We start from the raw sequence: 12,579 nt of genomic DNA, 5'->3' as shown, positions 1-12,579 counted from the left end.
GAGATGTGTTTGTGTAGGGGTGTGTTAGCAATGTCCCCGGTACTGCTTTGGTATAAATTATTACAGCATTACCCTCCCAGGCATTTTGGATGCTCTGTAGGCAAAATTGCAGAAAAGATCCATATGCACTATTAACGATGGTTTTCATTATGTTATACACAGAGGATCCAGTTTATTGATTCACACAAAAGATATGTAGTTATGTTTCTTTCAAAGATCAATATAATAGACCACATTTCTCACTGATGAAGTTGGTTTAAACTCTCACATGGGCTAACATATGGATTTATCTTTTATCTGTTATGAAGGGCCATTGTATATATTAATACAAAAAATAGCCTTTAGTTTGAATAATGGGTAACATACTTCATTGCCCTACAGTATAAAGACACATATTTATTTACCAAATAAAAACATATACAGTCGATGTTGTATACAAACACCATTTTTTATTTTTACACTTGTAAATGCTTCTATGAATTTTCATTCTATAAGACATAATATAAATATTCAAATTCTGCATATATTTCTATATAAATATACAATAAGGTGATATGATATCACATACATTCTAGTTTCAAAAAGACATTAAGATCATTAAGAGTATTCTGGGTTCCATATTTGAAGTGCTGGCTATGGTGAAGTTGCCAAAGGGGTGATGCCATTAGATGTCTATACCTGAGAGATCTGGGAGGAAGATACAATTGAGTATAAGCAGGGCCTGGTGGCTTGGAGTTTTCCATCTAACATAAAGAGCTCTGATACTTTACCTCCTGTCTTGTAGTGCAGAAAATGAACATGACACGTGATTCAGTGATCTCATATACTGTACAGCAGTGTGTTGTTCTTATCTCTTCCAGGAGTTTTTATGGATGTCAGGAGTTGGTTAATTATAGGCTATTCCATACAGATGGTCATCAGGAGAGAAAAGTTGGAGATGGACTAAAATTGAATTTCAATTTTAATTAAGTGTACTTTCAGGAAATTATCAAGATAATACTTGTAGACCTCTATGTGTCACATTGTAACATTCAGTACACGAATTGCACTTTAATAGATTCTTAGAAAAGCAGTTATAAATTAGCAAACTCTCAATGTACAGTACTGTATGTGTCATGATATTGTAATTTTGCTTGTAAGGGTGTCTGTTTTGTGATGTTTCACTAGTTCACAAATTGTGAGGAGGACATGCTGCATACTGTAGCTGCACTTATTGGGAAAACTAATCAGTTGAAACCAGGTAATAGAAGACATCAGCAAGCAATTCAGTTATATGGTACAACCTATGAGGGAGAATGGGAATTCCATCAACATAATCCTTATGTAATGGGGGTTGGATTCATAACAAGGATTTAGAGCAAAGAAACAGTGTAATCACAGTGCATTGATTTATTGTCATGTTTCACTTACTTTCACAATAATCTATTTTTGCGCGTAAATTTTGATCCCATTATAAAATACCAAAAAAGTTTATTTGCTCTACATCTAGCCTTCTGGGTTATTGGCTGTATTGGAAATGTATATAGGTAGTAGATAATTTGTATCTCAATACAAAATTAATGTTGGCAATAATGAACTGTGTTTGATGGCCTGAGGCCAATCTCATTATCACTTTCAGTGGGTGTGAAAAAAATCTATGAATCCAGTAGAACAAAATGCAGCTCACAGGTTCCTTGTAGATCAAAGGGCTATGTTCATGCTACATGGTAGAATTCATGAGCTGATAATACGTCATCTTTGCGTGTTTTCCATACATGACCTTTCTTAATTTTTTATGTTCAACATGACGTTTAAAGCATAAAAGATTGTTTCTGTACATTCTGGACAAAAGTAAACATCATTGAAGATACTTTCTCACTAGCTGAGGAGTTATTTTTTTACAAAATATCCTGAAACAAATCAATTTTAAATCATTCAACCTTGTGTACAGCATATAATCGCACTTATCTTTTTTAGTCATTTGTAAACTATAGTTCAAGCTGTTCAGTTTGTTCTTTTTGTAGAAGAGCATATGTGTTGTTAAGCAAACGGAAATCACTACTACTTCACAGTACTACTTCACAGTTGCCCAAAGTAAAACATTTTCTCACAGAGGCAATCATATTCACTCTATTTTCTTCATTTCAGGTTAATAGACATTGAAAGCAAGTCTGTTTTTTGTTAGAATTTTATCCATAACATTTTGGGGTGAGAAAGTGAGTAGACATGGACAAAACTGTGTGTTTGTAATAAGAAAGATGGCATAGAAGAAAATATGGAGATGGAATTACTTTACTCTGTGCAATGCAGGCCATATACTGTGATGTAGATTCGACAGCAGTAAAAGACAGAATCTTAACAGTCCTCCACATGGTGGTATTTGTAAATGTCTGGTTACTTTTTGTAGTCCCCATGTGAGAAAAAAAAACACCCAAGCACAATTTAAAAACATGAAAAATGTTAAGAGTTAAAACAAATATTTGTTTGCAAATTGCTGTTCTATTGAACTTGGTAAGAATATGTGTTCTTAAAATGTGACAAAAAATTGTTTAAACCATTAGCATTTCATTATTTTTAGTACCACTCAGATTATATTTGGAAACGCAAAGAAACATTTAAAATTAAAATATGGTATAAAAAATACAAGATTGTACTCCAGCCACCTACTAAGTTTTAGTGTCTTATATCACATTGTGGAAGGCTGATCTTTGAGAAAACTGTTTTATCAGATGACCTACAGTACCACCAGAGCCCATTTAAAGGGTCTTTTATCTGTAAATAGTCTCACTGGGTGGTAATTGTTAATTAATTAGATGGTTAGTGAAGGGTTTAGAAGTTACATTTTCACATTGGGGTCAATTAGTAATGTTTGGTACGGTATATAAAGAACTCACAGAATTAGTTGTGGTTGGTTTGCTTTAGTAGCAGTGTGATTGTGTCTCTGTTGAGATCTTCATGAATAAAGTCTCTTAAGATGCACTTCCTGAGTAATGGTGAGTTTGAAATATGCTGAAATGCCTTGAGCCATCTAATGTAAGCTGGTGCTTAAATGTGTGATTTATTAATGGGTTTCTAAAAACTCCTCAGTCATGAATACATCAGGATATGATTAAGTTACTCAAATATGTATTCTGTTAATGTTTATGGGTTTTCCAATACACGGGCATAACCAAAAATTCAGGCATTATTTGGAAGCTTATCAAAGGAGGGTTAGCTTCTGTGGTCAGAGTTTCTAAGAACCTGTAATGGATGAAGACTAATATGAAGTCAGTTCAGGTGTATACTGTATATCTTGATTGTATGCAGCCATACTGCTTGTTAGACACCATGCAAAAAACAACTCTATCAAACTGTTTTGTTGCCATAGTTGAGGGACATTTAGTATCTGGTCTAATAATACTTTCAAATTTCAAGAGATGGCAGTAGATTTTTTTGCTAGTTATATACGGTAGATTTTACCTTCCACCCCCAACACCATAGATGGTATATGTCAGTGTGAGTTGACTAATATAGAAAGCAAAGAAATAACCCACAACATACTGTACTTGTTCCTCAGCCAGACAACACGAATGCACCAGCTCATCACTGTATCACAGGTGCACATCAGGTGTTAACAAATCGTCACCATGGTTGAGTATTTCCCACATGACAGTGCATTTCCACAGGGGATAGAAAAAAGGCTTTTGTTTCTTTCAAAGCAAGCAATCCGCAAATTTCTTCCATGCCCTGCAAGGCACCTCAAGACTTGTCCTTATTAGAACACTCCTGGGATGCCTTGGGGTAGCTATGTGTACTGTTGCCAGAAAAACTCCTATCACAAAAGACCAGCTGGCCACAAAAATATGTAGGATAAGGGCTGGCGTTCAATCAAAACATTTTTACAGGAACTGCCTACTCCCTGTGTTCAAGTCTCCCTGTTTATCAGATTTTTTGATATCTGTTGTGGACAGCCAATTACAGTTTATCTGATAACCATGGTATGCTCTTGACAAGTTACAGAGCAAAAGTACTTATGTGGTACATGTACATTAATAACAGTGATTGTTGTCTGAATAGATAAACAGGCTCAACTTGAGTATAAAAATGGATCATTATGGTTTGAAGTTACTCAGTTTGTACACTTTCTGTCATTATTCATTATGCTGTGCATGCATAATATTGACTTATTAAAACAGCTGCCCTGGAATGTTTCTAGTGTTCCATGGAGGCTTCAACGCCTCAGAGCAAGGGAAATCTTAAAATAGCTACCCCTTTCCTCAGTTCTTACATCTTTTATCTTTTTATAAATAAAATAAGGATACTGATATACAGGCAAACAAAATAAGTTTTTATGTCTCTTTTAATATTGCTTTGGCTATAAGGAAGCAATATTTGTCTTTTTTTAATCTAAGGGGTTGGTTTGAAGTCCACAACACCAAGGTTGTATTTACCTTTGCTCATTTAACCTGTCCACCCTGGAAATGAGGATGTGAAATTTGCACTAGCCAGACCTTTAGTCATTGAGAAAACAGTTATTTTCTTCTGTTAAATAAATCTAATGGTGGAATTGTGATTATTTAATGAGTTTGCTTCCCTTTCTTTTTTTTAAATGCAATGCTTTCTATTTGTCTCTTGCAGTTGGATGTACTGGACTGACTGGGAAGAAGATGAGGTTAATGACAGTATTGGGAGGATTGAGAAGGCATGGATGGATGGCTCCAATCGACAAATATTTGTGACTTCAAACATGCTTTGGCCAAATGGTTTAACTCTTGATTATGGAACCAATACAATGTACTGGTGTGATGCCTACTATGATCACATTGAGAAAATCTTCCTCAATGGCACAGGCAGAATGGTAAAATACATTTACATAGCTGAGAGAGAATCACTCTTAATGACAATTAAGATTGCTTTCTTTCTTCTATTAGTGCTTGTTGACCTATGCACTATAAATCTGAGACTAACTTGTTCAGGGCAGCAAAGCTAATTCCAGAGTCAATGATTCAATACTAGCACACACTTAATAGAGATCATTTTTACATCTCTAATAAAGGAAAAACACATTTCTAAAATTATAATGGCAACATTGTTAAAATAAAGAAAAATGAAGCTCACTGTGTATGTCTGTCTTGTCAGAGTAAGGTCAGAAAACATCATTATAAGGAACATTCTTAAGATTATTCTACTTCAGAATAAGTAATTGACACTAGAAAATCATAGCACACATATATTGATTGTTGCCTTAATAAGCATTGTATGGATTAGTTTGGTTAGATTCTGTCATGGTTAAATGAGCTGGGGATTGTCTAGATTCCTCACACGTTTGCATAGAGTCCTGATGTTTCAAGATATTTGTATCTTCTCTCGATGGATGTTTGTAATCTTTTTTTATAGCTACCTTTTTTTGTCTGTTAATAGGTGGTGTACAATGGGAAAGAATTAAACCATCCATTTGGGATTTCTCATTATCAGAATTACATTTTTTGGACTGACTACATGAATGGTTCTGTTTTCCAATTAAACTTGCTGTCTGGAAATGTTACTCTTCTGAGAAGTGAAAAGCCTCCACTCTTTGGACTTCAGGTTTATGACGCTCAAAGTCAAAAAGGTAAAACTGACATTTATTACAGAAAAAGTGTTTGGTTACAGACATGTGGAAGCAGAAACGGATGCAAATTAAAAGCCATAAAGTTTATTGTGTTCAGGAGGTATACAGTATAGGAGTTGTAAAAGGCAAAAAGTTCAGAATGCAGTTTCAAAATAAAGTGCACTACACGCACACCTCAACCTTAAAAAAATCATGCTGCAAGCACTTTCCTTTTTCTTTTCTGGTGGTTATGTAATGCGTCAGCCTGCAATCTAAACCACAAAAAGTGCATTGCTTTACTGCAATTTCTCTTTGAAATTATTGATTTTTGCACACACTGCACAATACCTGAGTTCTGTAGTTATAAGATAATTGCCCCCATAGTTAAGGGCCTCTTGAAGCCAGGGCCTCTTGTAGTACTTGTACAGTAAGTGCCAAGTTGCTGTAGTTACTCCTATTTATAAATAAGTATGAATGCAGGGGAATAAAGGTGGCATGGTGACGCAGTGGTTAGCCTTACTGCATCGCAGTGCTGGTTCCCAGGGTTCAATTCCAGACCTGGGGTGTTGTCTTTGTGTTTTCCCCATTTTCAAGTATTTTTTCTCTGGGTAGAGGGGTTTCCTCCCACAGTCCAAAGATATACTGTACTGGGGAGTTATTTGGCTTCTTGGAAAACTAGCCCTGGTGTGCGTGTCTGTGTGTGTGAGCCCTGCGATGGACCGGTGTCCTTTCTAGGGTGTACCCTGCCTCAGGCTTGTTGCTTGTCAGGATAGGTACCTGCTCCTCATGACACTGTATTAAACAAAGTGGTTATAAAACAGATGGATGAATGGAGGCAGTCACATTTGTAATTCTTAAATAGCAATATCTACTGTAGGATACCATATTTCTGTGTTTTTCACCTGCATAATGTTTTACAAAATGTTATCTAGGTTATAGTTTTTCTAGATTTGTAATGGAGGATTTAGTACTCTGCCTTTCAGTAGAGAAGCTCTAGATTAAAGAATGTTTAATTTGAAAGGCTGTGAATAAAGGTATTTTTTCTAGTTACAGTGCATATTGTACAACAGACCATCTATGAAAGAAATGATGATAACATTCTAATACTGTATAAAGTCAAGTTCCATGCTGACTATCTACATTTACTTAAATTGAATGACAACCTTGTTCTAAAAAAGACATTGAGACAGTCGCAGGCTAATGTGATGGCTGAGAGGAAGTTTCAGCTGCTCATTAATACCAGTCTAATTATATACAGTCACGTCCACAGACCTACTGTTCATCAGTGATCTAACTCTTTAGGCAGTTATGCTTTAGAAGAGGCTTAGTGTTACACTTTACAAGTTGCACTCTGTTTGTTATCAAACTGTATATTGAACCAGTTACTTACAAGCAAATCTCAAATTGGTTCCCATGTGTGCAGGAAGCTCCTGAATCATGCACATTGAAAACAACTCCCAAACAAAATTTCTTTCTGTCTCAGTTTGAGAATTTAAACATTGTGATTCTTGCTTGCTTGGTCAATTAATAAATTGGCTTACTGGACAGATACTCTATGTGGCACACAAAGCCTCAGAGGAAAGCTGTTCTTATGCAGTTTGTGTTAGTGGTACTTCACTTTTGTTAACTGTTTATTAGCTTGCCATTCGGTGCATTGTTCTAAACTTTCTACATTTTTTTAATTTAATTGAACACACTCCTTAATATTGCAAAGAAAATTCACTGTTATTAAGGGCCTGTACATTAATTTACATCTGTACTGCACCCCCAGCCCTCTGTTCTTTAACAATGTAATTCTGTTCTGGGCATAAAGTGAAACATTGCAGTGAAAAGAAGATGTGCTTTATTATACTGTAATATAAGTGTTTGCACACTGTCATTGCAAACATTTTAATAGAACCACAGCATTGTCATTTGTGGCTTCAAGAAAAGAGTTTATTATCCAAATAAGGATTTTATGTTCTAAGAACATCCTCTTGTTAATAATGTTGTCTTGTCATATTTGTCTGTTTTCATATTCACCATTAAGAAAGTAACCAGATTATCTAAAGCCAGCCACTATTAAAAGAAAAATGCAGGCATTGTGCTAACCATTTATTATTTCATACTGGGAGTTACTTAAATTGGGTGGTTAGACCAAGAAGCATAATAACATTCATTTATCTTGCAGTGTAATTCCTTTTTGAATACAGAAATAGCACACATGAGAGATATGGCCTGGAAGTTAAAAATGCATTGGGGTTTATCCTGTAATCCCATAAGCAGTCATAAAATGCTGTTTATGCTTATAACTATCCAGATGTGAAGGAGTAATGGAAGCAACAGTGATCAAAGTCTTTGACACACATAAGCACCTGTCAGACTACACAGGAGGGGGTCGCTACACACTGGGAGTCCAAGCACTATAACAAATTGGACAGTAAATATGTGGATGATGTTTTTTTTATTTATTTAGCACTCCACATTGTATAAATATTCAAAATCCCTATCTGATTTTCCTATTTGTTCATTCTTTTAATCATTTTCTTGTGAACTGTTGCCTGTGGTACGTGCATTGATTCAGCTAGTGTTTCACTTTTTACAGTCAGCTCAAACATTCCTGATTAATTGGTGTACTTTCATTTCACCATTAAGAGAATTCAAACTTTGAACATTATAACTGATATTTTTACAGTGCTTTCATGCATTTTACTTTTATGTTAAGTGAAAGCAGTTTCTGCTTGTTGTAAAAATGTCTATGACAACAAATAAAGGTTAATTTCAGATTTAAAAAAGTAGAAATAAAGAAATGTTTTTGTCGTTGAGTCAACATCTGAAGAAGGCTCAACAACAGAAACATTTTGTCTTTCTACTGTACTTCTTCCTCTACCTTACACACGGATGCAGCTCTCCATTCATTTAGAAGGTTGAGAAAAGAGGGGTTTAAAATGAATTCTCAGGCTGTCACAGGATTCTGTCTTTCCTATTGGTGAGATTAATTAGACCTCTTCCATTTTTATTATTGCTGATTTGCTTCATGTGACTCAGCTTAATGGATTATGCCAAAGCTATTTGATTGTCCATATATTAAAAGTACTGTATATTTTGTCAAGTTTGAAATAGGAATAATGCCCAAATAAAGTTTAAGAATAAAGTTCTTAAAACCTTTTCCAATAAATCTTTTGACATTTTATTTTTAAATTGCCATTAATGCATCTGTCTTCGTAACCTCCTGTTGGGAGAGTAAAAATTAACCCTCCTAGGGGAGGTTAAAATGAAAATGGTTTTGCAATTCAACTACTTAATTTAAATGTTCTGTATTGCAAGTCATTCTTGGGAAAAGGCTGCTGATTAGTCACTGATATTCTTATAAAAAGAAGAAAAGTAAGAAATTTGTACAAAGAAGCAAATAATATGTTCTTTTTCTGTTATTATTCCTAATTTTTTCTTCATATTATAAAATATGAATTAGGTTTGAATTTGTAGTATCTGCAACAAAAACCATCCAGCAGTGTCAAGCCACTCATTCTAGATGCTGAGTTTGCCTGTGGATGTGAGTGCTGTCCTGGTATCTTGAAAACACGATTGACTTTGTGAGGATCTTGTTTGCCTGTTAGGATTCTTAAATCATTATTCTATTATTAAAAGTATTAATTGCTGGATTACTTTTAGAACCACAGCAGTGTTTGCACTATTTACACAGATACATATGGATCACTCATACTGTATACAATTTTAAATTTCCACTGAAATGAAAAACAGAAATATTTTTGCTTTGCAGATCAAGTGTTTACCTACTAATGTGCATGATAACTCTCTGCGTTTTTGTTATGCAGGGGACAATGCTTGCCGTGTTAACTATGGAGGATGCAGCACCCTGTGTCTGGCTATTCCTGGCGGTAGAGTCTGCGCTTGTGCTGACAACCAGCACCTGGAGAGAAACAATGTCACCTGCTCAAGTAGGCCTGATATACTGTACAATCTTGTTTGGGAGATGTTTCCTTGTGGACAGATAATACTGTAAATCAGAATCTGAGTCAGGGTAAAGTGATTAGGAAGTATTATTTATTTGGAAGTGACCACATTTTAATCTGCAGTGCCATCATATAATTGTAACAAAAATTAAATCTCAGGACTATCCATCTTCTTTCGCTCTGTGACTTGGATTCAACTTTTGAGTGACAAAGGGGCAGTGTTTTATGAAGTTGGGATACCCTGGCCAACAAGAGCACCCAATCTTGCTACAGCTTAACCAATTGTGCACTGCTGGGAGCATGTTGAATTCAAATAAGAAATTATTTTGTGGTAGAGTGAATCCGATGGAAAGGACTACTACAGAACGCAAATCACTAGTTGTTTTAGTAGCAGTTCTAGCAGCTGGCCTGTACTGTATGTATAAAGATGTATAGCTGATGTTATCAAGTTTCCTTGTAATTTTATATTTTCAGTTTTGTAAAAGGTTAATATGAAGGCAAGAAAATGTGTAGAACAAAAGGCCTATCTGTAACACACTTCATACACTGTTCCAGTTTGTTATACTTTATTTTTATGTCAATAAACACTGTGTAAGTGATGATTTCATGTAATAGATATGTTGGCAACACTGTGTCCAGGGCAAAATTGCCTCAGAGAGAGCTCATTCAAAATGTTTCTCTTTGCCTGTGTACTATAACTACTTCACATAAAGCACTGTACAAAGTTCTGGACGGACAAGCTGCAAAGCTAGTGACCTGAAAAAAGAGAGAAATGCCAATGTTTGGTTTCAGCTGAATTACAATTTAAAGTGAGCTTTGAAATGTGAAAATATGCAAATACTGTATAAGAGGAGCATCAAAAGATATCATCCCAAAGTACATCTGATCTTGGCTACGATTACAAAAATCCCTAGTGTCTTCGTCTGTATTAAAATGTGTTTTGTTCATGGAATGTTAAACCAAACACATCATACAGTATTTCTCCCCAGTGAATGTGAGCTGTAACGAAATGGTGTTACAAAAGTGATATATATCTTTGCAAATGCTCTTACTGCAACATATGTATGTGTACACTGTACACTGAATATGCACTCTCATTCACAATTATTCTTGGCCTATTATTGATATGTTACAAAGCATAATTTCTCATTTTTCAAATGAGGAAAGGAAAAATGAAAGCAATAAAAGTAACCTAATTGCCAATTAATTCAATTGCACAGTAACCCATGATTGAGACCAGAGATTTCCACATGCTTCATACGACAAATTGTTTCAAACTCCATAGTCATTTTTTATGGATGGCATTTTGTGAATCTGAGCACTTTGGTATTAACAGCCACTAAAAATTTATATTTCAAAGATTATTCTTTTTTTGAAGTGACTTCAGGGGACCTGGTGCCTCAGCTGTGTAAAAGTGATGAATTTCAATGTCAAAACAAGAGATGTATTCATGCCAGCTGGAAGTGCGATGGAGATGATGACTGCTTGGATAGCAGTGATGAAGACATGGCCACTTGCTGTATGTATTTCATTTAAGTTCTGTATGTCTTCAAAATGAATGCAAAATAATTCTGTTTCAATACCATCAATTCACCTTTCCTGGAGTATTCCAAGGCATTAACTGCACTTTATAAATGGTTTCTTACAATGAGCAGGCTTTAATAATCTTTAAATAGGTAAGAACTTCAGTCCGCAAAATGACTGTGAAAAATCAATTTGCCTCCTTGATATTATACACAAAGTGCACATTTTTTTTCAGAATTATTTTTTACATTAAATTTAATTCTCATAGGATACAGAACACATTGATACTATAGTAGTTCAGGTGGGTAGCTGCGTCAGCATGCGTAGGCTGCAAAGGAACAAGTAATAGGTTTATTCCATGCTGAAAAAAAGAAGAAAGAGAACACAACGTTTCGGCCGTGGAGCCTTCTTCAGGTGTGAGAGAGACAGGGCAGTAGGCAAAGGTAAAGTAGCTGGAGAACAAAGGTTGGGAGGGAGGAGGAGTGAGAGGCGGGAGCAGGGGACAGAAAGAGAGGCCAATCAAGAGGTGTGAAGTCAGAATGGGTGCAGAGAGGTGTGAAATGAAACTTCCAATGAATGGAGAAAATTTAAAAGAACAGTAATCTGTCGTTAAGGGAAGGGAGAATGTGTGATCCTAACTGCAGAATAATTTTAGTTTCGGTGGTCTTTCTGATGTATGAGTTCGGAAAACCGTCTTTGAGAACACAGACGGAGAGATTAGTGTGGTCGTGGCCGTCAGAGGTGAAATGAGAAACAATGGGCTTGGAGAGATCTTTAATCTTCACAGCCCTGACATGTTCTCTGAAGCGGTCTCCGAGTCTCCTTCCTGTTTCACCAATGTAGATGGCTGGGCATTTACTGCAAGAGATACAGTAAATAAGGTTGCTGGAGGTACAAGATGCTGTCTGGGTGATCCGGAATTGTCCTGAGGGGCCTTGAATGAGTGTGGTGGTGGCTGTGTACTTGCAGGTGATACAGCGAGCTCTGTTGCAAGGGAAAGTGCCTGGTGTGGATGGTTGTTGAGGGCGGTCAAGGGAGCTGTGAACAAGGAGGTTACGCAGATTAGGTGGTCGGCGATATGAGATGATAGGGCGATCAGAAAAGAGGGCCCCAATGGAGGGATCATCCTGTAGGATGGAAAAATTCTGGTTAATGGTCCTGGGGATAGGAAGTGTGTTAGGGTGGTAAGGAAGCACCAAGGGAATGCGGTTGTTACGGCGGGAGTTCCTGATCGGGTTGATGGTCCGGGGGGTGTTTTTGGCTCGGGCAAGGGCCCTGTCAATCACACTGCTGGGATATCCTCTGTTGATAAAAAATGAGTACATTTCGAGGGCTTGGTTCTCGAAGTCGATGTCGTCGCTGCATAGTCTTCGTAACCTAAGGAACTGTGAAAAAGGAAGAGAGTTTTTAGTGTGGTTGGGGTGAAATGAGCTGTACAGGAGGTAGCTGTGTGAATCCGTGGGTTTGTAATAAACTGAAGTGGAAAGTCGGGGGTAGTTGATAGACAAGTGGATGTCTAGAAACGGAAGAGTGGTGGAAGATATGTGAACTGTA

The 12,579-nt window shown here is 36.4% G+C and overlaps 1 protein-coding gene across 4 annotated transcripts in view; it reads left to right on the top strand.

The window, feature by feature from the left end:
• LOC102685206 (low-density lipoprotein receptor-related protein 1B) overlaps positions 1-12,579 on the top strand; it is a 461,586-nt gene that overhangs the window by 220,813 nt on the left and 228,194 nt on the right. For all 4 annotated transcript variants that reach the window (XM_015358626.2, XM_015358625.2, XM_015358624.2 and 1 more), the window contains 4 exons: positions 4,597-4,816; positions 5,380-5,569; positions 9,364-9,486; positions 10,880-11,020. In XM_015358626.2, coding sequence (XP_015214112.2) covers positions 4,597-4,816; positions 5,380-5,569; positions 9,364-9,486; positions 10,880-11,020 — 674 coding nt within the window. The remainder of the gene's footprint in view (positions 1-4,596; positions 4,817-5,379; positions 5,570-9,363; positions 9,487-10,879; positions 11,021-12,579) is intronic.

Source organism: Lepisosteus oculatus, chromosome 12, assembly GCF_040954835.1.
Source record: "Lepisosteus oculatus isolate fLepOcu1 chromosome 12, fLepOcu1.hap2, whole genome shotgun sequence".
In the NCBI taxonomy this organism is placed as follows: Eukaryota; Metazoa; Chordata; class Actinopteri; order Semionotiformes; family Lepisosteidae; genus Lepisosteus; species Lepisosteus oculatus.
Note: the sequence above shows the minus strand (reverse complement) of the source record. Positions and strands in the feature narration are given on the sequence as shown.